Here is a 23,937-nt window from a genome sequence, read left to right on the forward strand (position 1 = left end):
CTGGAGAAACTGGCAGCTTATGGTTTGGACAGGTATACTCTTTGCTGAGTAAAGAACTGGCTGGGCCTCAAGAGTTGTGGGGAATGGAGTCAAATCCAGTTGGCGGCCAGTCGCGAGTGGCGTTCCCCAGGGCTCAGTATTGGGGCCAGTTCTGTTTAATATCTTTATTAATGATCTGGACAAGGGGATCGAGTGCACCATCAGTAAGTTCGCCGACGACACCAAGTTGGGTGCGAGTGTTGATCTGCTGGAGGGTAGGAGGTCTTTCAGCACCACCAGCATTGACTATTACTGTGGGAATGAATCCACACCTTGATAAAGCAGTTTTTTCCTTCCCAAATACAATCAGGAAAATATTTCATGTCAGAGCTCTGCTTTTCTGTCTAACAAGTAGGTCTTTGTTGGCAAGATTTACTTCATCTCCAGTGTTACGCCAGGAGCCAAGCTGGCACCCCCAGGTAACGATTGGACTGAACTTTCCCTGCAGTAACATGATAGCTGTACAGCTGTGCAGGCTCACAATTTGCTCCTCGATTGTCAGCCTCCTGACAGCTTTTTCAGTGGAACAGTTTGAGATGAGCGGAGAGCTCTGCTTTGGAGACACAGAAGTGTTTTCACACCTGAAGTGTAATTTCACACCTTGTATTGCTCAGCAGATAAGTGCGTAAAATAGCACATCAAACGGGAACAGAAGAGGATAGACATGCTGTAGACAAGAGAACGAAGGCTTGTTATTTATTTCCTATCTTCAGCACACTCTGAAATAATATTCACTTGCAGAAACACAGGCACAGATTATGAGGAGGTTAGGAGGGGACTTTTCTAGCCAAGTGGTCTTTTACCATCACATGCAGAGCAAGGTGAAAGCTGGGTCTGTGGAGCATTGGGACCACAGAGCTCTGCCTGAGACCACAGTATTAGTGACCATGTAGCAGAGATGAACTGATTAATGCAGGAGGCAGCAAGAGTTTTAAGTGTGAATTTATGGGAACACTGACTTGAACCATCCCTTCCCTGTATCTACTAAGCCTTTTAACTCCTTGTATGGATGTAAATAGTGAACATAATTGACCTGGAGTCCATGAAAAAAGCAATATGGGAATCTGGAAAAAGCTTTGAAACTATCATGCAAGATCAAATAATTTCACTGTGTGTGCATTTTTCCTTTCCCTCTTCTTCAGGACCCTTTTAGTTTGCTATCTCAAACAGTAGGTCACAGAAGCATTCTTCCAAAGGAAAGTGTTGGAGAGGCAAGTGCAGCTGAGGGAAGCCCTGTTAAGACAGCTCCAATGAAGCTTGGTTGTGAGGGAGACAGAGGGAAGGTGCAAATACACCGTCTGATATGGAGAATCCCTAGAGATTCTCATAGTTTCTGTTAGTCTTAGACAGGCTTGCTAGGCTTAAGAAGAATTCCTGCTCTTTCCAAGAGCGCAGGACTGAAACACTTATCTGTTTCCTTCCTTTCTTCTCTCCAGCTGAATATGAGGAAATCCAAGAGGCGCTTTCACCTCCTGCTTCTCATCCCATGGATTTATTGAGAGCTGTCCAGCTTTCATCTATTATTCACTGCAGACAAAGCTGCTCTGCTTGGAGTTCTTTGGGTGTTTTTTGACTACTTAGGGCTTTAATTTAATCTTTCACCGGTGCCAAACACAATTTCCTCTTCTTTGTCCTAGATACCTATGGAAAGCTCTGCCTGCTCAACTCTGTAGGCCAGGAGATGTCTCGCTGCAAGACCTCCATCCGTCGAGGGCAGCCCAACCCTGTCTACAAGGAAACTTTCATCTTCCAGGTTGCCCTCTTCCAGCTCTCCGATGTCACTCTAATGATCTCCATATACAACAGGCGCAGCATGAAGCGCAAAGAGATGATCGGCTGGATCTCCATGGGTCAAAACAGCAGTGGGGAGGAAGAGCAAAGTCATTGGCAGGAGATGAAGGAATCGAAGGGGACACAGGTCTGCAGGTGGCACACACTACTGGAGTCCTAGGGGTTACCAGGGCAGCCTGCAGGTCCTGGGACCATGAGCTGTGTCTTCCCTTGTTCGCAGTCAACAGAAAACAGTTATCCCATGGCAAGCACTGTGGACTGGCAGGTCACGTACCGTACACTTTAACTTGACTTCTCAATGTTAGCAGTCGTGGGTATTAAAGGTGGCAAGGTCTGGAAAGCAAGTTTAGTTCTTGTCTTTCCAGGTTGTCTTGCATTTCCTACATCCAAATAAATAACCCTAGGGAACACCAATGGGAAAATCTACAAAATCCTCTCCTTGGTAATTGTCTTGCTCATTTTGTCATAGGCTTAAATCACCACGGACTGATTTTGATGATATTTTCTTCTGGAGTAAACTCTCTATTCCCTCACGCCCCTTATTTATATTAATGAAGTTTGCAAATATTCTTGACACACAGATAGGCTAACCTGCATGCAGATCACATTCTCTCTCTTTTATTATTGTGTTTCTAAGTCCTAGAAATAAGCATTTGATACCAATGTAGACTGGATTATATATTTTTCAGGCAGCATGGGAAAGCACTTTTGAATTTTCTGTCAAATTTTAAGTGCCTCGACATTACTACTGTTCTCCTGTACTAACAATTGTTATTAGGACTAAACACCACTAGTATTTTTAATTAGGCATCCCATGCACTTGTTAGCCTGTGTTGCCATAGATTTGCACGAGAGAAAATTAGCATCAGTTTTATATTGCAATTATACAGTGCATGTTTAGATGCTTACTTGAAGTTCATGGCTTCTGTCATCATGAATACCAAAAAAAGCCAGAACAATCTGCACATCCACCTTTGTGCCTGAATCACTCGTTTCTGCATCGTTGTTTTGCCAACATGTTACTTTGTTTTTCAAAAGTGAGATTCATTCAGAAAAGCATTTCTGTGCACATTACACAGGAAGGCTTTGGACCCGTGATTTCTCTGCGGTTCAGTTAAGCACAAATCAGTTTGCTGAGGGCTCTTCTTCAATTATGCTGTCCTGTAATATATTCTCGGGATCTGAAAGGGGACGGTTTTTGGCATGTGGAGCAGTAGAGGATGCCAGACCATGTCACCTCATCTTCAGGGCGAGCTCTCCTGCAGGCCAGGAATAGGACCTGGGGGACCCCTCCTTGAGGGGCTGCTGGCTCTGCTGGACTAGCGCCAGAGAGAAGTATTATGCTTCCTGCCTCTAAGTGAAAGCAATGCAAGGAGCAGGCTTACTGGATGAGGTGATGACACTTTTATGTAGTTACTTTGAAGACTATATTGTCATTTTCCATTTTAATACTTTTTTCCTGTCTCTCTAAGTTGAAGCTGTGGAGACGAGATGTGGAGCTGTGGATAGGGGACACATCTTAGTCTGCTACTTATTGAAAGTTTAGTGGTTGTTAGCTGTTGCAATGCCACGTGCAGCACAGCAGAGGATGTTAATCATCTAGTGTAGTGACGGTACGTGGGCAGTAAGGTGCTGAGATCTTCAAATACTACCAGCTGCCCAGTCTCCTGTTCCCCACGCTATCCAAGGGAGGACTGGCATTTCCCCGTTCCTGCTGATGACAGCAAGACACGGGAAATATTTTGCTGAAAAGATTTGTCTGTACTGAATCACTTCATGTTTTGTTTTTGTCGTTTACTGAGACCTGGCACCAAATTCTGCCTCCTACTGCATCACAGCCGTCTCCTTCCCTTCAATGGTGCTTTGCAAATCTAACCAGTGTGAACTTTGGCACTGGCTGTTTGACCAAAATTGAGCCTTGGTGCTGGTTTGCATCACATGCAGGCTAGGCAGAGCCTGCGGGCAGTGCTGTGATAGACACAGGTTATCATCACTTGGTGTGATACACACAGGCTTTGTCTGTCCTCATGCAGACAGAATAACCTGCATGTAGAAGGAATTCTGATATAGGTGGTACAAACTACAGGCTGTGGTTTTATCTATTCTTATCACTTACCTGTCTGAGCATCATTTTTCTGGTGAGACTGGTGGGTATCCTATGCAGGAGGGTTGTCCTCCACTGCCTAGATAAGTTGGCATAATATCTGCTTTGCACTACTGGGGCTTTGTATCACAAAGCAGGATCTAACCCAAATACAGCGCAGCGAACAAATACGTGTTTGACTGCACTTTTAATGCTGCTGTATTACCAGTGTGAGAGAAAATGAGCAGTTGAATGGTAACCAGCAGAACAGAAATGTGGTTTTATCATGTACTTTTATTCTGGAAAAAAGTAGAGGCAACAGCCTGGTTCAAAACGTGCATTTGCTGGTTTCAGTTGTTTTCCAATCTCTGCATCTCTTTTCCTGAGTTGTGTAAAATGTATATACAAGTGTTTATAAGTAATTGTATCATCTGGAATGTGTATGTATAATAAACTTACTGAGATTCTCTTCATAACTTTTTGAACTTGCAAAGTGTTGCTTATGCTTAATGATGACCTAAGGGAAAAGTATAAGTTGATAATATGTTCCAGCAGTGAACTGTAGATAACCCAGATTTATAACAGTGTGATTAAAACAAAATCATTGGAAAAGATCATTTTAAAAAGCAATGAAGTAAACTGGTTTTGGACTTCCATGCTTTTTTCACATCAAGATCTTTTCTGAAGATACAGCATTAAGGGAACTGAATTTTCATATATGATTTCAGTGTAGAATATTGGGAGTCACAGGAAAGCAGGTGAAAATAGCTTACTTAGAATAAGTTAATATCCGAGCCCATGCTAAAACTTTGCTCTCCAATGGAAGCAGGTTACTGCATCCTTGCAACATTTTGGCCTGATGTTTTACCAGATAAATCTGGAGAGAAGGGAAAAGGGATGAGGCAAGGGAAGCACTGGGGTTTTGGAGCTGCTGCTAAACCTGTTGGTACACCTGTGTCTTGAGCAGTGTATTTATGGGGTTCATCAAATTCCTGCTGAAACAACGGAGGAATTTAGGAATCTTGGGATGAACAGAATGTTGCACGTGCCCATGCTTGCTAGCTGTACTTTGGGATTTGTGTTGCTTTTGTGGTTTATTTTTCTTTTCAGTATTGACTGTCTGTGAAATGAAGGCTTGGCAGCAGCTGCCCTGTATTCCACAGCTCCCCTAATTCTTCCCGTTCACAGATTGAATTAGTCATTGCTAATATTGATACAGGCTGGGCTTGTGCTCATGGTCTTTCTTATGTACTTATGCCCTTTCAGTCACTGCTTTAACCCGTTGTTTCCTTTGGAAGTGGCTGACAAGACTGAATTCCAGAAATATTTCAATTCCTTAGGAATTTTGGCTCGCAGTTGGCAATGGTCAGGGGACCTGATGCCCTGTGCTCTATTGGCCTCCATCCATGTGTATGCCGATGTTGATGCCTGGTCTCTGCTTCTGAGGGGTTCCAGAAGGAGCAGGAAAACAACATCTGACCTGGTTCTGGGAGTGCTTGGGTGCTTGCAGGTCCAAATTATGGAGGTTTCCTAATGCATTCGTGTTTTCTAAGATAATTCATCCCTTTTTGACACCACTTTCTGAAATCCCCTTATAGCATATTTGAGTTTTCTTCTCTTCAGGAAAAACAAACAAACAAACAAACAAACTGTAAACCCACAAAACCATTGTGTGGGAAGGAACAAACTGCACTGGCATAAACCCAGAATATTGTGGGCAAGTGCCCTGGATGCATCTCTGTATCTTGAACAGCATCGTTCAGCTAGTTGCAGTCTGGTTCTTCCTTGGTCCCTCTCCAGCAAGCACGCCCCTGTCCTGCTAGTCTCTCTGCTGTTGTTTTATATTTTTTTTAGTTTTAATGTGTATTGACAACAGAGCAGAATGATCTCACCACATTTATATTCCCTGTAATAATGCTGACTTTCAACTGATGCCCACAGAAATGAGTACCTCTTTTAGCCCACTGAGCTCCAGCTTGAGCTTACTGAAGTGTCCGTTTGTAAAGGCTTTGTCTGGATGCTCTGCTACATCGTCTGATTTGTCTGAGTTTCCTTTTTACCAGTGTCTTTAATTACCTGGACCCTGCTGTGTCCTGCTCGCTCCTGTCACTCTGGCTTGTCTGTATTTCCCTTGTGGGGTAATGTGGGTTGTGCAGCTCCTGGGGCACATGGACAATACTTGGATATATTTTTAGCGGCTGCAGATCCCGAGAAGTTATTTGCTGCTTTACATAGTTGACTGATCTTCAGTCATGAATGTCTTTAGATGTTCTTGAACGCACAGAACCAAAGGCTGCCAGCTGCTATTGATCATTTCTCCAGCATAAAGCCTAAGGTGGCAGCCTGGCAAAGGAGCAGGCATTTCCTCTGGTGGCAGTTCATTTTCTCCTTCAGCTGAAACTGGCGATGACCTTGGAGCTAGCGTGCCTGCAGAGCTTGCTTTCCACTCCCATATTTGTCATCATCTTTGATCTGTATGATCACTGCACTTCATCTCTCGACCTCTCAGCTGCCTCTGCCCTTCAGCACAAAAGGGGGACAGAAAGGCTGAGCAAAGAATATGGCCTTTCCTATCACGTTATCCCCGGGCTCAAGGGGAGCTGACTCCTGGAGGGGTCATCTTAAAGTTATGATGCTCATTATCAAGACCTTGCCTCCCTGCTCTCTAGTCTGCTTGTGGAGTTAGAAGCTTGTTGGTCGGTCTGTGATACTTTAATAATTATAAAGTAGTGACATCCATTCCCCACAGTGTAGACCGAGTTAATGACAGAGGAAATAACCTGTTCTGTATTTACGTTCCTTTTTTTTTTTTAACCTCCTGTAAGCATCGTGTTCTGTAAAAGGACGAGAGAGCCTGAAGGAATTAGTATGCAGGCGCATCCGCTTTCCATTTGAAATGTACTAAGTGTGATGTTTGTAACTATGGTTTAAGAGAAAAAAAAAAGCAGCCAGGGTTTGTAGAAGATCTCACACTTTGAATGAGGTAGGTTTTTCCCTTCAGCGTGCGCTACCCCAGCAAATCCATTCTCGTACCCCCGGCAGTGATTCTGGCTCCCAGCTGGCCTGTTTCTGTGATAAAAGCAGCCAGCAGCTGACAGATCCTAAAGCTTGGAAAGACATACAGGATAATTCAGCAGAGCTGGTTTGGGTGTTTATTTGGAATCTAGTGCAGATTTAACAAGCTGTCGTGCAAAAAATGAAAAGCCAGAGCAGTGACGGCGAGGGCGGTGGGGACGGGGGTGTCTCAGGGGGGTTGAGATGCTGTAGAGCTGGGAATCTGCTCACTCTCTATTCTAGAGAGCAGCACAGCCAGGCTGCAGTGGCATCAGGCCTGGGCTGAAACCTGGTTTCTCTGTATGATTCCCTAGCTCCAGATCTGCTGAAGGCATACGGCTTTTAAAAATTATTTATTTATTATTGCTTTTTTTCAGCTCAGAGTGAGCTTGTGTTTTCCTGCAGCCTACGCTGTAGGCCTTAAGAAATGAATGTGTAAATATTTTGTCTGTCACAGCAGCCCAAGGTCATCTTTCTGGAACAGCAAACAGGCACAGAATCCAAAGAAGATCAGTCTGTCATGTGAGTAAGGTTAGCATCTGCACTTACAAATGACAAAGGCTATTAATCCTCATGCTGTAATCCCCAAGCTGTTTGCCAGCTGGCAGCAGGAAGATGTTCCCGCTCAACCCACACAGCTATCCATGTTTTTTTCACCTTTATGAAGCAGATATAGGTCAATACTGCAGCCTGGATAAAGAACTTGGTAGATACCATTCATCCCTTCTAGCTCATTACAATCCCTCTCTTCTCCACACAAGCCATCTCTACAAACGAGGGTGTAAGAGGAGAGCTGCAGGCTGTGTTCTCCCTGTGCTTATTCCCCAAAATAGAAGGCTGAAGGTCAGATTTTTCCCTGCTTTACTACTAAGTTTCTCATGGGAGGATAAATTTTGAGATCTTGCTGGAGAGCTGAGCAGCCAGAGCAAAGCTCTGTCACTCAGCAGGTCTTTACACACAGAGCAGGGAAAACCCAGTGCTTGGGTGAGGCAGATAGAAGTCCAGTGTTGAGACATTTTCGATCCTAATTTGGGAACCTGCATGGGATTTGGGTATAGCCCATCACAGGGGAATAAAATCTGAATCCAATGAGGTACCAGTGATGAAGGAAGCCTGTGCTGCTTGACAGTGATACAGGTGGGCTGTGATGGTCTGATCTTGCAGAACAAAACCCGTACAGTCACCATGCTGTACCCTGTGAGGATTTGACATCTGAGGCTGGAAAAAGTAGAAGAAGAGACCCAAAAGCCAGATGGGAGCTGTGGAGCTCCACTCAGATATATTAGTTGCTCATCTCTTCAGAAAACTGGAAAGCAAATTGTTTGGTTTCAATTAACAAAAGCAGTTTAACAGAAATCACAGATCCTTGAGCAGCTGCAGGTGTGAGGAAGAGAGGACATTACCTCCTGGCTCTTCTGTTTCCTCCAGGCTGTAATACATGACCATCTAATAGATACCAAATACTCTGGAGGTATGTCTCTGCTGTAACATCATACCCAGCATGGGATAATATTGTTGAGTAACAAGAGACAAAAAGCTGATCTGGGTCATGGGTGAAGAGTGAGAAAGATTCAGGATTCAGACAAAAGCTAAATTCTTTCCTGAATCTCCCAGCAATTAATTAGCCTTGACCTCCAGGGACGGCATTTTATTCTGCAAAATATTTCCTCCTCCCTTTATTTCTCAGACCTAGGAGAAGGTTGCAAATTTCTCTCTTCATTAGCAGCTGGGAAAAATCATACAATTTTACCAGCTTTCCTCATCCTAGTTGTGTCTTGTTAACACTTTCCACTTGCTTTTCCTTCATGCTCTATCCATCATGGCATCTCCTTTACTCTCATTTATATCTGTAGAGATCTGCTCCAAGTCAGGTCTGTGCCCAGTAGCAATATCTTATGTTTATGGTGCTCAGGATAAAACCTATCCTCCAATCTCTTGCCATCACTATGTGGCACCTCAAGCACAAGTTTTCCAATTAAACTGATACCACATCTCTCCCGTAGTCCTCTGCTGGCACTGCTGTGGTTTTTGTCTTGCTAGGCTGTATTCTCAGCTGTAACTTCATTGACTTTTTCCCAGCAGAGAGTTTTGTTTGTCAAGAAGAGGAAATGAAGTAATCATTTGGTAGACTTAGCATTTAAATGCTGCATGGCATTTATATATGTATATATATATATATATATATCTATAAATGTGTTTTTTTTCTATGGTAGAATGCCAGTAGGCATTTGCATGAAACACATCTCAATGTGTATTTGACTGTTGATTTAAGTATACTGTATATAATAAGTTATTTTTAGTGTGTGTTGGCTTCTTTCTATATTGGAACAATATAGAAAGGGCATTGCCACGGGATAGTACTGTAAGCCCACTTACTGCATTGCCCTCCTGGTATGTAGTAGAATAATCTATTTTTTAAGAGGTTTTTTCTATCATTGCTGTCATATACTCAGCACAGATCAGGGAAAGGTAGTGAGCCAGTTGGTATTCAGAGTAATTCAGTCCTGTGGCTGAGGGTTCGTCAAGAGTAATAGAAATCTCAGCTCTGCTTTTCCAACCTGAGATGGACAAACACAAAATTTATCCATAAATCAATCACTTTAGATAATAACAATACAGACAAATTAATAAAAATGCCAGCTTCCTAACTTCTGTCAGTTGCAAAAGCAAGTCTTCTAGACCTTCAATGTATTGCTGAATTATTTTTATGATAAATAAATCTATAAAAGGAGAAGTGTTCATACCGTGAAGGTTGTAAGAAACAAATTCATATACCTTTTCCACTTTTATGAAGTTCAAAGATTTGCACTGAAAATTGTACCTTGAATCTACTTAATAAATGGCTGGTATTAACTGGTGGGGTCACTGGAATGTTATGAGCATTATTTCACTTGCTGTGTGTGTGATTGAAAGAGATATCTGAAGTGCAAAACTGTGATAAAAAAGATGAGAAATACGATGAAAAGATGTTTCGATATTCGACAGGAAGAGTGGTACGGGTTTATTCTTAGCTTTTCATGTACTTGACAATGAAACATTTTTATTCTACTTAAGTGCTAACGTGCATGATCATACAATATATTGCCTCTCGCTAATTATATGCTGCGTTAGGAATACTAATGTCTAGATGATATCTGACTGGAAAAAAAAAAGGCATTAAATCCAGTTTCTGCAGAATTTTGGGCTGAAATTATCTACACATGCATAAAGCCATCCACACCTTAGAAACATTCTTATTTTGTTATTGTGAACACTGTAGTTATAGGTTTTTATCAATAAAATAGAAGCAGATGGCTCATGTAGACATGCAAAACCGACGTCTCTTCCTTTTTTGTTTGTATTGTGGCAGAAGCGAGTGAATATGAATATAGGAGAGGTGGACGTGTTTTGTTCAGAACAAAGATGCAGGTGTCCGGTGCATAATGTATAACTGGGAGGAATGGGAAATAGCCCCCTCCCTTGGTCCCCCTGTCTGTCCACACTGACAGAGGGGCCCTGTGGCTGCAGGTGGAGGCTGCTGAGGACTTTGGGGAACTGAAGATGTTCCAATATCCTGCTGTGTCTTTACCTCCTCCCTCCATACACCGCCTTTCCGCCAGCTCTATGTGGGGAAGTGCTGGTTATCTGTTTGATGTCTGGTGTTCCCCCATCTCTCACCCAGCCCTTGGCAAGACTTGGAGCAGCCCCTCTCACTCAACTCAATGGTGGTTCTCCAGCCGTCCTTTCTCCTATATGTCCACGGGTGTGCCACCTGCACCAGAGCACGTCAAGATCAATGTGTCTCATCTATGTAGACACCAGCTTCATTGACAACCCGGCCATGTGTGTGGGACACTGAGGGATGCTCATCACTCATCACTCTCTATAACTACCTGAAGGGAAGTTCTAGCCAGGTGGGGATCGGTCTCTTCTCCCAGGCAGTTAGCAATAGGACAAGGGGGCATGGGCTTAAACTCTACCAGGGGAAATTTAGGCTGGATATTAGAAAGAAATTCTTTACAGAGAGAGTGATCAGGCATTGGAATGGCTGCCCAGGGAGGTAGTGGACTCGCCGTCCCTAGAGGTTTTTAAACTGAGATTGGACATGGCACTTAGTGCCATGATCTAGTAAACGGACTAGAGTTGGACCAAGGGTTGGACTCGATGATCTCCGAGGTCTTTTCCAACCCAGTCGATTCTGTGATTCTGTGATTCTGTGATATGCTCCCCATAGCGGTTGGATTTGTCTTGCTTTGGAAACAGAGGTAAGAGCTCAAGCCTTGGGCTGGAGAGCTGAAATTGGGCTGACATGAGGCCAGGAACATCACCTCAGCAATTACAGATATGTCTTTGTCTGGTGGCCACTTATGCTTGCATGTACTTTTAGTCAAGATATATTTGTGTGTGTTACACTTCTGCCAGGTCACAGTTGTAATCCATGCCTACATTAAGACAGAGAAAGACAGAAGCTAAAAAAATTTCCAAATCAGTGATTTTGGACTGGGAATAATGTGTTTCTCTCAGAATAGCAATGCTGTCTTTGAGGGAGACTTGAGAAACCATGATTCCTGAATCCCTGCTGGCATCCGCAGGGCTGGCTTTCCAGGACCGGCCCACAAATAGAGTTTCTTTTTCTAGCGATGGTTGGTAGCTTCTGAAAGACTCAGCAGCCCAGAAGTGGCTGGTACAAGCCATGTCTGGGTACATGGAAAACCCAGCCCAAAGCTCCTCACCTGAAAGATGGCAGGGAAATGGGGTACACTGGGAGACTCAGAGAGACATGAGGGAGTTCAGCAAAACTTACCCTACTTGGTGCAAACTGGTGATGAAAAACGTTTTCCTAAGTACTAACATCTGTGGGATGACCAAGGTCAGCTGAGAGGGGTGAGGATGGGAAAGAGCTGGAGACATTTTGCATTTTTGGAGACCTTGACAGCAGGGCTGGCTGCAGAGGGGAGGTTGGGGGTTTGCTCTGGGCTGCAATCAGCGCCCCAGCAGCTCCTCTGGGCACAGAAGGGGATCTGCAGAACCAGGCACTGGCTGTGAGTTGCTCTGGGGTTTGGGAGCTCAGGTGAGTGCTGCTGCCGAGGTGGTGACATGGCCTGAGTGAGTACTACAGCAGCACTTTCCTGGCCTGATTATTCATAACACTGTTTCACCCCATGCGTTTTTCTGAAAACCGCTTAAAATTCACCCTGCCCATCTCTTGGCCTCAGTTCCCCCACCCACTCCATGATATTTCTCCTGTGTAAAACAAATCCTGAGGGGTACAGGCAATTACTCAAAAAGATTTGGGCACTGCTGGGGACACTGCACTTATTTGACTGTTCCCACAGCCTCACCATGTCCTTGTGGGGATGTCCTCAGCCACCACGTGGTGACAAAGGAGCTGATGGTGCTGTCAAAGTGGGTGGGTTTTCTCTGATCATCAGCACAGGATCAAACAAAGTGGGTTTTGGTTTATTCCTCTGGGCAGACTTGCCTTTGTCCCTGTTCAAGCTCAGCAGATGCTACAGTGAAGCTGCTGGCATTGAACTCAGGGAATGGACCATACATATTGATGCCGATGTTTGGGCAGCTTGGCATAAATGACTGGTCTGAGGCCACCCATAAAAATCAGTATTAAGTACTTGGGCAAATACCATGGTGGGCTTAGCAATCCCCTTGTTGCTGCTCTTACTGGGACACTCACTGTTCAGCATGAGCATGTGTGGATATTGCTGGGCTCCCTGAGGGCTCTCAGCTGTGTTTCATTTTATTGTTCTGGTTATCCTGTTCTTCCTCCAGCTGCATTTTAATTCCTTGCTCAGAGTGGCTTCATTCCTTGGCAGAGCGCCAACGATTGTTTTGCCAAGACATCCCTGATGTCATCCTAATTTTGACCAGTTGGAAAAGTCACATTTGTAATGTCGGGAAACTAAGTTTTGAATTTCAACGAAAGTGTGATATCATTTTTCATGAGAGGGTGAGAGCATTCCCACTTCTCAATCAGCTCAGTTGAGGCTAAAGAAGCTGAGTTGTTTGCCATCTGTCTCCTCGCCAGTCTCTCCCCCACCATCATAGTTTTTGAACAGGTTGGCCAATTTCAATCACAATTGAGAGAAGGGTAACTGTCTCAAAGACAATTAGACTTCTACAGAATTTATCACCTGGCAGAGAATCATTTACGGAGAAGCAGAAAGGAGTAGGTTTGATGGCCAGGGGTCAGTCAGCTGGCCCATCATGATGGTATGCAGCTCCAGAGTAGTGACAGCATCTGCTGCCTCTTGTGCTGTCTCTACTTGAACTGGAAGTGTTCAAGGGGATGTGGTGGAATTTGACTGGTGATGGTGGGGAGGATGGGGCGGATAAAGAGGAAAAATGTGTAGGAAAATGGGCTTCATTAGTTCTGCTTTTCCCCAGCTTGTTTCTGAAGTTTTTTGAAGGCTTTAAATGTAAAAAGGTCCAAAAAATATCCCCATATTTTCAGATATCAACAAATTTTCTTGTCAAATGTATTGGAAGATAGAGCAGAAAAAAAAAGAGATCTAGCATAGGAAAAACAAAAGGAGAAATAACTGGTCTTTTAGGATGAAGTGCAAAGGCTGCATTTTAAACACAGGCAGGATTAGCCTCCCAAGTCATCTGGTCTCTCTGAGGTTGCCCAAGTGTTGGGAGGCATGAACGGGGTCCAGAAACTGGAGCCATTTGTCTCCATTTGCTGTGACAAGCCAACGGTCTTTGTCTGTCAGAGGCAGCTGAATGGGCCAGGCCAGGGATAAAAACTGGTCCAGGGTGTAACTCCTCACATCTGAAACTGCTCAGCATTTCAGGTACAAAAGCTAAACATTTCAGGTATGTTTTATCTTTTGAAAATACCTTCTGCATACTGTGTTTAGAAATATGGCATGTGTGTAGGTATATGCTGCCTGGGAGGGCTGTTGCTTTTATACACGCATTTTCTGAATGTTTGCTGCTTAACTTCAAAAGGGCACATTAATTTAATTCATTTTTCTTTAACAGTTGGCTTGAGGAGATGTTAACTGCTTTGAAATGGAGGAACTGATTTTTTCTAATTCTGAGAGGCAGTTAAAGTAAAGTAAATGCTAATGTTCTGGGGGTTTATATTCCCAATTGCTCTAAACCATTTAAAACATATATTTATTGTAGCACTGACTACGCTAGGCAATCTTGCTTTCAAAAGACTGGGAAAAAAAAAAGAAGAGACAAGAAATAGCTACTCTTCTATTTTCTGCCTGTCCAGGTTTTATCTTGGGCAGTATGCATTTAAAGTCTTATCTTTTCACATAATATCACTGTCAATAGAGACTTTGGTTCCAGTTCACAGTTCTGTTTAATTTCCATTGCATTAAAACATTCCGCGCTTCAGATGGGCAGCGATTCCTGACCAGGCATCCCTGGCAGAGGGGAAAGCTCCTCTTCAGACAGGGAAGGGACCTGATCTCTTGTGTTTCCATGGCAGGAGAAAAGGGATGACATGGGATGGCATGGGGCATCTGCTGCTTATCTTGATAGAGGTCACTTTCAGCCAGCAGAGCAATGCTGGTTTATACGGGCAGGGGATCTGTTTCCTTGCACTCTCTGCCCCCTCAGAGAGTGGACAAAGAAAAGCTGCCAGACTTGGATTGCAGAAGAATTTTCTTCAGGCTGATCTGGGCATGGAAATGCTTCTTGGAGCCAGCTGGGGAAAGATTAGCCGACCTTTTGACTGTAAATTGTTGCCAGCTAATAAGTCTTGCTTGCGTTCTGACAGGAGAGGGGAAGATGTGTCTTTGCAGCAGAAATTGTGTTGAATGTTAAAAAAAAATACAATCAATTTCAGGAAGACTGGAGTAACTGAACCTGTCATTCATTCAGCTCTTAGACGCAGAGTAGGTGCTTCTGTGTCTTCCTTTTCTATCTCCGCTTACAGAAGTTATATTACTGAAGTAATTATGACATCTTTGTGAAGAGCTGAAGAATCGCTCAAGTCCTCTATTCAGCAGCAGAGAAATGTCAGATTCATCTCACAGTAAATTTAAAATTACACCAACCTGAACTATCTCTACTGGCAGCATAATAATAAGGCGGGTAATCAAAATCAATTAAATTCCAGTGCCTTCCTATTGTCCTAGAAAATTCATTTGAAATTAGTTTGAGTTCATTTGACTTCTCAATAAAAGAAGCAGAGCTTTAGAGATAATTTGAAATAAGTATATGGCCGTGACTGATCTTTTATCAAGCTGCAAGGACCAGAGGAGCTGTGTGTGTGCACGTGCATGTCAGTGCATACTGGGTAGCAAATACAGTCAGATACTCGAAGTCAGTGGAGTGACTGGTTTGCGGCTGCTGTGTTGACATATGTTAGTTGGGACTCAGGCTTGCCAGGTCTCATTTTGTTAAAATTTGGATGAGCTATTGGTCAGGTGAATGTCAAAAAAAAATGTGCCTCCTTTCCCACCGTGCAAGACGGAGGAGGACTAAGCCTGCTGCGTGCTGCTCTGCAGAACCTTCATGAAGACTGTGGAGCAACCAGAGCTCTGTGTGTTCTACCAGCCGTGACATGCCCAGATATGATGCCTGTGGGGCACTCATCTTCCAGATCACCAGATCTTCAGATGCTCCTGGGCAATGAATGTATTCCCATAGCACCTTGCCTTTTTTGTGGCACTGGCTGAGCCTTTGAATCACCTTCAGTAGATGAATGGGGCATGAGTTGGAGTGAATGACTGCTCAGATAGGGCTATGGCATGAGCAGTGGTTGTGTGGACATAGACACAGTTGGGAGGCACAGAAAGAAAATTTGTTGTCTAAGGAACTTTTCTCTTAGAGAAAGGTGCTGACCGAAGTCCAAGATGGGAGCTGAGGCTGATCTAAGCCACAGTTGAGCTGGTAACTTCAGTGCAGCCATTGGCACCACTCTGGCTTGCCAGAAAAGCTCATCTTGTATAACCCCTTTTCCAAGCCTGGGAGTGGCACACTTCTTCCAGCTAAGAACCCTATACATAGCCCACTGAAGAAATTGTGTTATTTTTAAAAATTATTATTTTTTTTTTTTAAATATACTTCCAGATCTGCCCATATCTACCTATAGTGTTAGAAACTTTGGGAAAGGGATTTCCCCTCTTTGTGCACACTGCCTTACACAGGTCAGGTTTTATTTACCTCCTTTAAACTTTTTCTGAGCCTTGCTTGCTGGACCCTTGGTTTTGAGGGCAAGCTGAGTCTGATATCCCACCTATTGTCGTCAGGAGGGTGCTCAGCATTAAAAAAATCCCCCAGTCTGGTTGAGATGCTGGAGTTGCCCCATCCCCAGTGACCTGCTGTTCAGTTTGGCAGAAGAGGAGGTTTGGGATGTTTTGCTGTGTGGTTTTTATTCCTGCAGTAATCCCATTTTCTTCCCATGGGATTTTGGAGTGCTGTGGTGCCTCTTTGGGGTCATGAGTGTATGTGCCACAGCCAGAGAGCCCCAGGGTGCCGTTGGGGCACCCCAAAGGCTCAGAGAAAAGCCTGTGTGCCAGGATGTGGTGGTGGGCATGGGAGAAGGAGGGAGCAACCTGAGTCAGGAGGGAAGAAGGGTGCGACCCAGAGAGAAAACAGAAGAGCTCGGCTCTCAGCTCTTACTGACAGCAGTCTCAAAGTGAACTCACTGCTCCCTCCAGCCTTCCCAGGCACCAGCTGATGTTTCTCACAATCTCGCCCTGAAGCAGGCATAGCTCTCGCTCCATTCCTTGTCCTGCAGCGGGGGCACCCGGCACCTCTGCGGCCACTGATCCGCTCCTTACATCCTTCAGCCTGCCCCGAGGGGAGGTTTTATGCGTGTCCTCCTCAGAGGCTCCGAGCAGGACTGCCCCCACCCTAGCTCGGGCGTTTCACATCCCATCCCCTGCTCTGCCGCGACGCCCCTGGCAGCTCCTCACTGCCTTTCCACCTCTGAACCACGGCATCTGCTCCATACTCCGTCTCCCCGGGCAGCCCGGCGTTCCGTCCGCCCTGTCCCGTCCCGCTGTGGAGCATCCCGGTGGCAGGACCTCCCTCTCCCTTCTTTTCTCCCTCTCTTCCTCCCTCTCCGCGGCCTCGAGTCGCGACGGTGATGGGGAGAGCGTCACCGTCTCCTAGCAACACCCCTAGCAACGCTCCTAGCAACCGGGCAACATCTGCTCCCGCTGGACCAATCCGCGCCGGGAACATCTGGGCACCCACCTCCGCGGGCTGAGGCCGGGAGGTGATGCGCTCCTCAGTGGCTGCAAGGACCCGGAGGAGCTGCCACAACTACCTTCACTGCCACCACTGCCACCACCTTCTCCATTGTCACCACCTCCTCCAGGAGCAGCAGGCAGCCCGGACAGCAAGAGAAGCACCGGGAGCATCACTCCCTCCAGAGCCGGGGCTCGCTGGGTGAGTGCTGCGGAGCTGGTGATGTCCAGGAACAGAGAGCCGTGGAGTTGTCTGTGGCAGTGAACTGGTGTGGGGTTTTGCTGGTGGGATCTGCTCAAAGGGCTTTAGCAGGTGGCTGTTGGCGTGGAGGAAGTTTTGTGTGTGTTTGTGAGCTCTCAGCTTTGCTGCAGCATGGAAGAGGGCACAGAGCTGAGAGGGAGGCTGGCTGCTCATCCTGCAGTGCTACGGGCTGTGGGCAGAGCTGCCTGCTGCTCTGCTGGACTGTAGCATGCTCTATGAAAGGTAATTTTAATCAGAATCATCTTTTTGTGGTCAGAGCTGAACTCTGAAAAGTAACCGTAGCTACGCTTTCATTGCCCGTTAGCAAAGTATCATCCTCTGGAATGAGACAACTATCTAAATATAGATGTCTTATAGTTATGAGGCACGAATATGCACCCGCGCTGTTTCTTGCAGGATTTAGAGCTGTTTATTTTCATGGATGTACATAAAAATTGTGAGTCTGTCTGCATAATCATGTAAAAGTGCAGAGTTTTGGTATGCACATGCATATCTGTGATCATTTTTTGCCCAGACTGGGAAATATTCTTATTCCAGCATGCTAAATACTCCCCCCAGAAGGGAAGGCATCAGCTGGATACTGCTGCATCTACTTGCAGCCTAGAAACTGTACTGTATGTAAGGCAAACACTGAAACATGCATGCTGCAATAATTTTGTTAAAATCATAATCTGACTTTCCCCAGACCTGTATTACTCTGCAGGCAGTGTGGGTGTGCATGTGTGTGTGATAGGAAATTACTGCTACTACTCAAAATAATGGTGTGGTTTTAATAGAACCTCTTTAGCGTTCCTCCGAGGCTGACAAGAATTAATGGAGAAAATAATGTGCCATTTTAAGAGGTGGTGTTCAGGGCAGTAATCATGTTCTAGCTCAGGAAACTTCCGGATATTTAGAGGATCAAGCTGTATTTTTTCAGCATTTGCTCTGAGAGGATTGCAGCTATACCCCTGAGACACTGCAAAGATCTTTCTCAACATTTTATTTTACTTTCCTGATGTTTAAAAGGGAGTCCAGGAAGCAAGGTCAAGGTTAGAGCATTGGATGTGACATCAGAACTCTTATTTTTCATGTTATTGAGCCCTGCGGGCTGCTGAAATAGCACTCCCGTCTCTTGCAGTCCAGCTACTTATCCTGCATGTCCTGACTTTGCCACCTGAACCATGTGTGTTTCTCCTTGATCCACCACGGCAGGTAACCCTTCAGCAGTGCTCTGCTGCCAGAAATGCTCGCTGAGCCTGTACGAGGAGGAAATTTTACCAGAACTGCTGAGATTAACCCAGAAAGACCCTTTGCAGATTGACTCCGCATCCTCAGGTAACTAACAAGTTTGCAGAATTCAGCTGGTTGGGTTTGCCTTCAGAGTGAGAGAAATTACTTGGATTAGTGTTGAAAGGGGGGTTAAGTTGGAAATACGATTTTATTCTATTGATAAAAGCAGTGGGACTACACAGAGTGAGACAAGAATAGTCACTTAGTCATTAAGTCTCGTGTCTTCATGCACTCATGAGAGTTAGTCAAATGCTTGTGCCTTGCACACATGTGTGCCCAGGGAGAGTCTGCAATTAGGGAGATCTGCAAAGCAATTAGCAAACAAAAAGAAAGGCAGTTTTGAAGTGCAAAGCCAGCAGCTCCAGCCAGCAGACGGCTGTGGGTCCCCACCTCTCCGCGGGTCAATTAAAGGGGCGTCTCTGCCTGAGCCAGGAGTAAGAGCCGATACTCTGGAAGGACGGCGATCGATCGGCAGTCTGTGTGAAATCCTGGGGCTGGCCTGTGTTTTCGATCCACATGTTCATCTGCCTGTGGTCTGGTAGCTTTGCATTATCAACCGGGAATCCCACAGTGGGACCAGCTGTTTTTCCTGCCCCTGAAGAGGGGAAATGCAGCAGCAGAGCATGTGAAATCAGGGGAGGGTTTCAGCTGAGCACTCCCTAATTGTGAGCGCTGCTAAGGTTAGAGACAAGGGATTTATCACCGCGGTTTGACAGCCGTCACAAGGACAAGATGATATTTCCTGCCATGTCAAAGTCACGTCTCCTGCTGATAATAAATGCCAATTTCTGTGTGCTCAGAAGCCTCAGGCTTTCTGTTTGTGCATGCAAGAGATGCTCAGAGATTATTTCCATCTCAGCCAGCTTTCGCTTGCATATTGATTGTCTTCCCTTACATTGCGAGAGGAAAACCTGCATGGCACCGGCACATTTGACTCACCAGGGTCTGTGCGCAGCATCGGCAGGTCTGGCTTGGCCAGGGAGCCTCTCTGCTCACCCCCTGCAGACATCTGCATCAACAAGCCAATAGCACCTGCTGTACAACCCCTTTCACTGCAGCACCCAGCAGGCAGGGATGAATTTTCTTCCTGAGGAAAGGTAGGAGAGGTAGAGGCACAGGCAGGTGTGGGAACGCTCCCAAGGTCTCACGTGCGAGCTCTGGGGCAGAGCTGCTGTGCAGACCTGGGGCTTGTGGATCCCTCTCTGTTGCCTGAAATGCAAAAGCACAAGTTTTTTTTTTCCTTTTTTCCTGGCTGTTCAATCATTTGTTAAGCTCTGTCTTGCCTCCCTTCTGGGCTAGCTTGCAGCCCTGTGGAAACCACCCAGCACTAATTCGTGCCAAAGAGGGGCTCGTGTCACTGGGGTGATGCAGGAGTGCAGGACCCAGATGAAGACAATTTCTTGCCATTTGCAGGTCAACTGTGAAGTTGCCGTGTTATAAATCTATTTCCAATCCAATTTAGATAAGATAACTCTCTGACCAAACATACCTAATAACTCTGTGGGTACCGAGCCATAGAGCACTTTAATTATTGCTGGAGAAATAAATAGGAACAGACACATTTTGCTCTTTTGAAAGTACAATTAAAGCCCTCGCGAAGCTGTGTTTGAAAGATCCAGGCTTGAGACAGAGGCATCTATTCCCTCACTGCCGCGTCTGGGATTTATGCTTCAAACTTCCATTAACGTTAATGGCAGCTCCAGCCGCCCTGCTCCGATGTGCTGCGCATTCCGAGCAGGCACGCACCGGCGGGGTGTAAACACTGCCTGGTGTGAGCATCAGCCCCTGCCCTGGGGCTGCCGAGCCCTGGCAGTGCTGCCCGCTCTTGCAAATTTTACTGAGTCCTTGGTGACGAGCAAGCTGAACGCTGGCGGGATGCTGAACGTGCTTTTCTGAGGTTCATCCAGGCTGGAAGGACAAACATCACACTCAGGAGCCAGCACTGTACTGGTTATTCCCTGTGGGGAAATTTGGCCCCGTGCCTTGGCTTGTGGTGTAGTGCTGAAAAAAAATGTAATATGATTAAGATGTATCTGTCTCTGAGCTTGACTGAGGCAGAGGCAGTGACTCATACCACCTTGCTGTAACTGTCAAAACACTTGGCTCGCAAGAATAGCCTTCTACACAAAAAGCACTGATTCAATATGTTTATATTTAAACAAAACACTAAAGGTCTGATTCACTGCGGCATTACTACAGCCTTGTATGCCTGTAACCCCAGCCAAGCAGCCCTTAGGCACGCACAGAGCCAGTCTGCTCTGACTTTCAAGTTAAGTGTTAGGGAGAGGCTTAGTACTTTCAAGCCTCCAACAGGCAGAGGTGCCCTTCATAGGCTTTAGCATCGGTCCTGGTGTTAGAGGGTGCAATGCATGGGCACGGGTCATGCTCTTGTTCCCCTGCACCTGCAGACAGGTGTGTGGCCATCACCAGCAGCCGCAAAAGATGATAGTGACAATGAGAAGGGTGGTGGTGGGATGGCAGCTATGCTAAGCACAAGAATGGTCCTCAAGCTTCTGTGGAGCAGCCCTGCAATGGGACTTGCCTTCGGTTCACTTTTTCATCTTGTTTCTGCAAGCAGCACCCTGTTCTCCCAGGGAGATGAGGTAGATGTTGAGCCTCCCATGGCAAGCCATGGGAGCTGCTGGCCTGAGGATGTGGGTGCCCTGGGCTCTGCAGGTTTGGAATTGCTGAATTTGCTAACAGCTAGTGTAGTTTTGAGCACCTTGTAGCTACTTTGCTCCTAGAGTGCAGCCTCCCAACCTTAAAGCCCAGAGGTACTCTTGGTGTTCATTTGTTGGTTGTTTCTCTTCCTTGCTACTAAAGGAAATTGTGGAGGTTGTTATAACTCTATGGCTTTGTCTGATGTTGTGAGGTCTTTAGGAATTTAAATACAGCGAACCAACTGGCACCCAAGGGTATGTCCCAGGCTGGTGTTGGATGTAACCCCCAGAAAGGGGATGCCAGTTGGATGCTTGATGAACCCACTGCTAGGATGGCCATATGTGTCCTTCTGCAAAATATGATTTTTCTGTCTGCTTCTGCCAGCCAGCATCAGCCCCCAGACCTTCCTCTCCTCTCCTCTCCTCTCCTCTCCTCTCCTCTCCTCTCCTCTCCTCTCCTCTCCTCTCCTCTCCTCTCCTCTCCTCTCCTCTCCTCTCCTCTCCTCTCCTCTCCTCTCCTCTCCTCTCCTCTCCTCTCCTCTCCTCTCCTCTCCTCTCCTCTCCTCTCCTCTCCTCTCCTCTCCTCTCCTCTCCTCTCCTCTCCTCTCCTCTCCTCTCCTCTCCTCTCCTCTCCTCTCCTCTCCTCTCCTCTCTCTCCTCTCCTCTCCTCCCAGGGCCAGGGTGCCATTGCTCTTGCAGTTTCTTGCCTTGTCCTGGCTCCCTGATGTTTGCTGGTGTTTCTAGGGCAACCCAGGCTCAGATACCTTTGAACGTTCCACAGTCACCTTCCATCTCTGGGGCAGGAAGAGGAATTCCTGTGGCCAGGAACAGCAAAGGAGAGATTTGTCCAGAGCTGGTGGAGCTGCAGGATGGAGTTGTGATGCTCTGGGGTTGTCTTGTCTTGTCCCTGCACTTGGGCTGATTTTCTGCTTGCACTGCACACAGGTGGTGCTAACTCTGTGCTTCCAGCCTTCACACTGAAAACCACCAGGGAGCAAGTTTTAGTGTTTAGAGGCTTGGTTTGAAGGGGAGCCTATGGTTGGCTCACCAACATGTACACTGGGCTTGGCTCCTTTCCCAGCCCTGACAGCCTGGGTGGCTGCAGGAATGTCGCTTCATCTTTCCATACCTTTGTCATCCTCTGAGTAGTGTGGGGAAAACTGTAACGTTTTCCCATCCCACGGCACTGCGAGGATAAATGCACTTGTGATTGCACTCAGATAACACAGCAGTGGGGTTTTCACCAAGGAGAACCGGATATTGGAGTAATTAAATGTCCAGGATGTCCAGGCTCTGGTGTAATTCAAACACTAGAATTAAACCTGCAGGCAGTGAAGGCTGCTGCATATGAATTTAAAGCAGCGTTTGCAGCCGCTCAGTGCTAACAGAGCTGTGAAGACTGCAGCTGTACCCTTGCCCTTGAGAGCTGAGGCTGGTGCAGGGAGCATCTCTGGTGTGTCCGATGGTCCAGGTCAACTAAAACACAGCATTGTCCCACTGCAGGACAGATGGTCCCTCTCCTGGGGAAATGCTGCTGTTTCATATGATCCATGTCAAGCCAGGTCCCAGAGAAGGACTTGGGGTCTTGGCTCCCCATGAGGTGCTAACCCATCAGTCAAGAGTTTTCTGCCCAGATTTGTGACATCCTTTATGGGAAACCTCCATCTTCACAGACTTGAAATTCAAGGAGAAAACACAGAAAGACTATCTTATGAGGGGATTTCTTCTTTGGCCCCTTCTTGTGGGTTTTTGATGTAGAGGAAGGAGGGAGAGCACATTACTCGTTCCTGCTAGTGAAGGAGAGATGCCACCAGTCCCTGAAATAGTTGTGTGGGTATCTTTTCACTCCCTCCTTTACCCAAGACTCAAGGAGACCCCATGCCCCATGACAGGATCCTTCCAGTGACATGAGGTTTGTATTTTGGCTGTGCGATATCTTTTGGCTTTTTTATTGTGACAGAGAAGCAGTCCAGAACTGAAGCCTTTATTTCCTCAGAAATCCTAGTTTTCAAATGCCCCCATTAGGAGATCTCAGTTTGTGGAATAAAATATATCTCATAGGACCTGACTTTGAGTTATTCTAAAAAGTGCTTTTTTTCCCTGGACTGCCTCTAAACATCAGCATGAGTTTTTTGAAAACGTTGCTTTCAAAAGTGAACAACAGAAAATTTTTACAAAAGAGAGGGTTTGGGAGGTGATGGTGCCACCTGTATTGTCTAGTGAATGGAAAAGCAAAACCCAATCCTGGCTCTCACAGGGACCCCGTGTTCACCAGACCAAATACCACCGAAGGTACAGATGTCATTAAGATGCTGAATTAGCACCCTGTCACCTTTCTATAGAGACTGAAGCAAACCAAACCAGCTCCGTCACCCTCCCACCGAGCCGGGGCTCTTCTGCTTCTCTGGGATGACACTACCATCTAGTGAATACTCTCCGTATTGGTTTTCCAGGGAAGCCACGGAGCTCTGTGCGTGGTGTGTTGGAATTAAAACTTATCCCTTGTCCCACATACAGGTGCAGGGACCTCTCTTTTGCCTCTCAGTAATTTTTCCAGTGGGTTGAGGGCTGTAGGTTGAGGCTGAGTGTCATCCCAGTCACAACCCACCTCTGCACCTTCCC

At 46.0% G+C, this 23,937-nt stretch overlaps 1 protein-coding gene across 11 annotated transcripts in view; it reads left to right on the top strand.

Moving 5' to 3' along the window:
• The window catches only part of SYT16 (synaptotagmin 16), a 137,906-nt gene that overhangs the window by 108,551 nt on the left and 5,418 nt on the right, over window positions 1-23,937 (top strand). For all 11 annotated transcript variants that reach the window (XM_065065848.1, XM_065065849.1, XM_065065845.1 and 8 more), the window contains 2 exons: window positions 1,677-17,323; window positions 18,578-18,700. In XM_065065848.1, the coding sequence (XP_064921920.1) occupies window positions 1,677-1,990 (314 nt within the window). In that variant the 3' untranslated portion in view covers window positions 1,991-17,323; window positions 18,578-18,700. The remainder of the gene's footprint in view (window positions 1-1,676; window positions 17,324-18,577; window positions 18,701-23,937) is intronic.

This window comes from Columba livia, chromosome 5 (assembly GCF_036013475.1).
Source record: "Columba livia isolate bColLiv1 breed racing homer chromosome 5, bColLiv1.pat.W.v2, whole genome shotgun sequence".
Lineage (NCBI taxonomy): Eukaryota > Metazoa > Chordata > Aves > Columbiformes > Columbidae > Columba > Columba livia.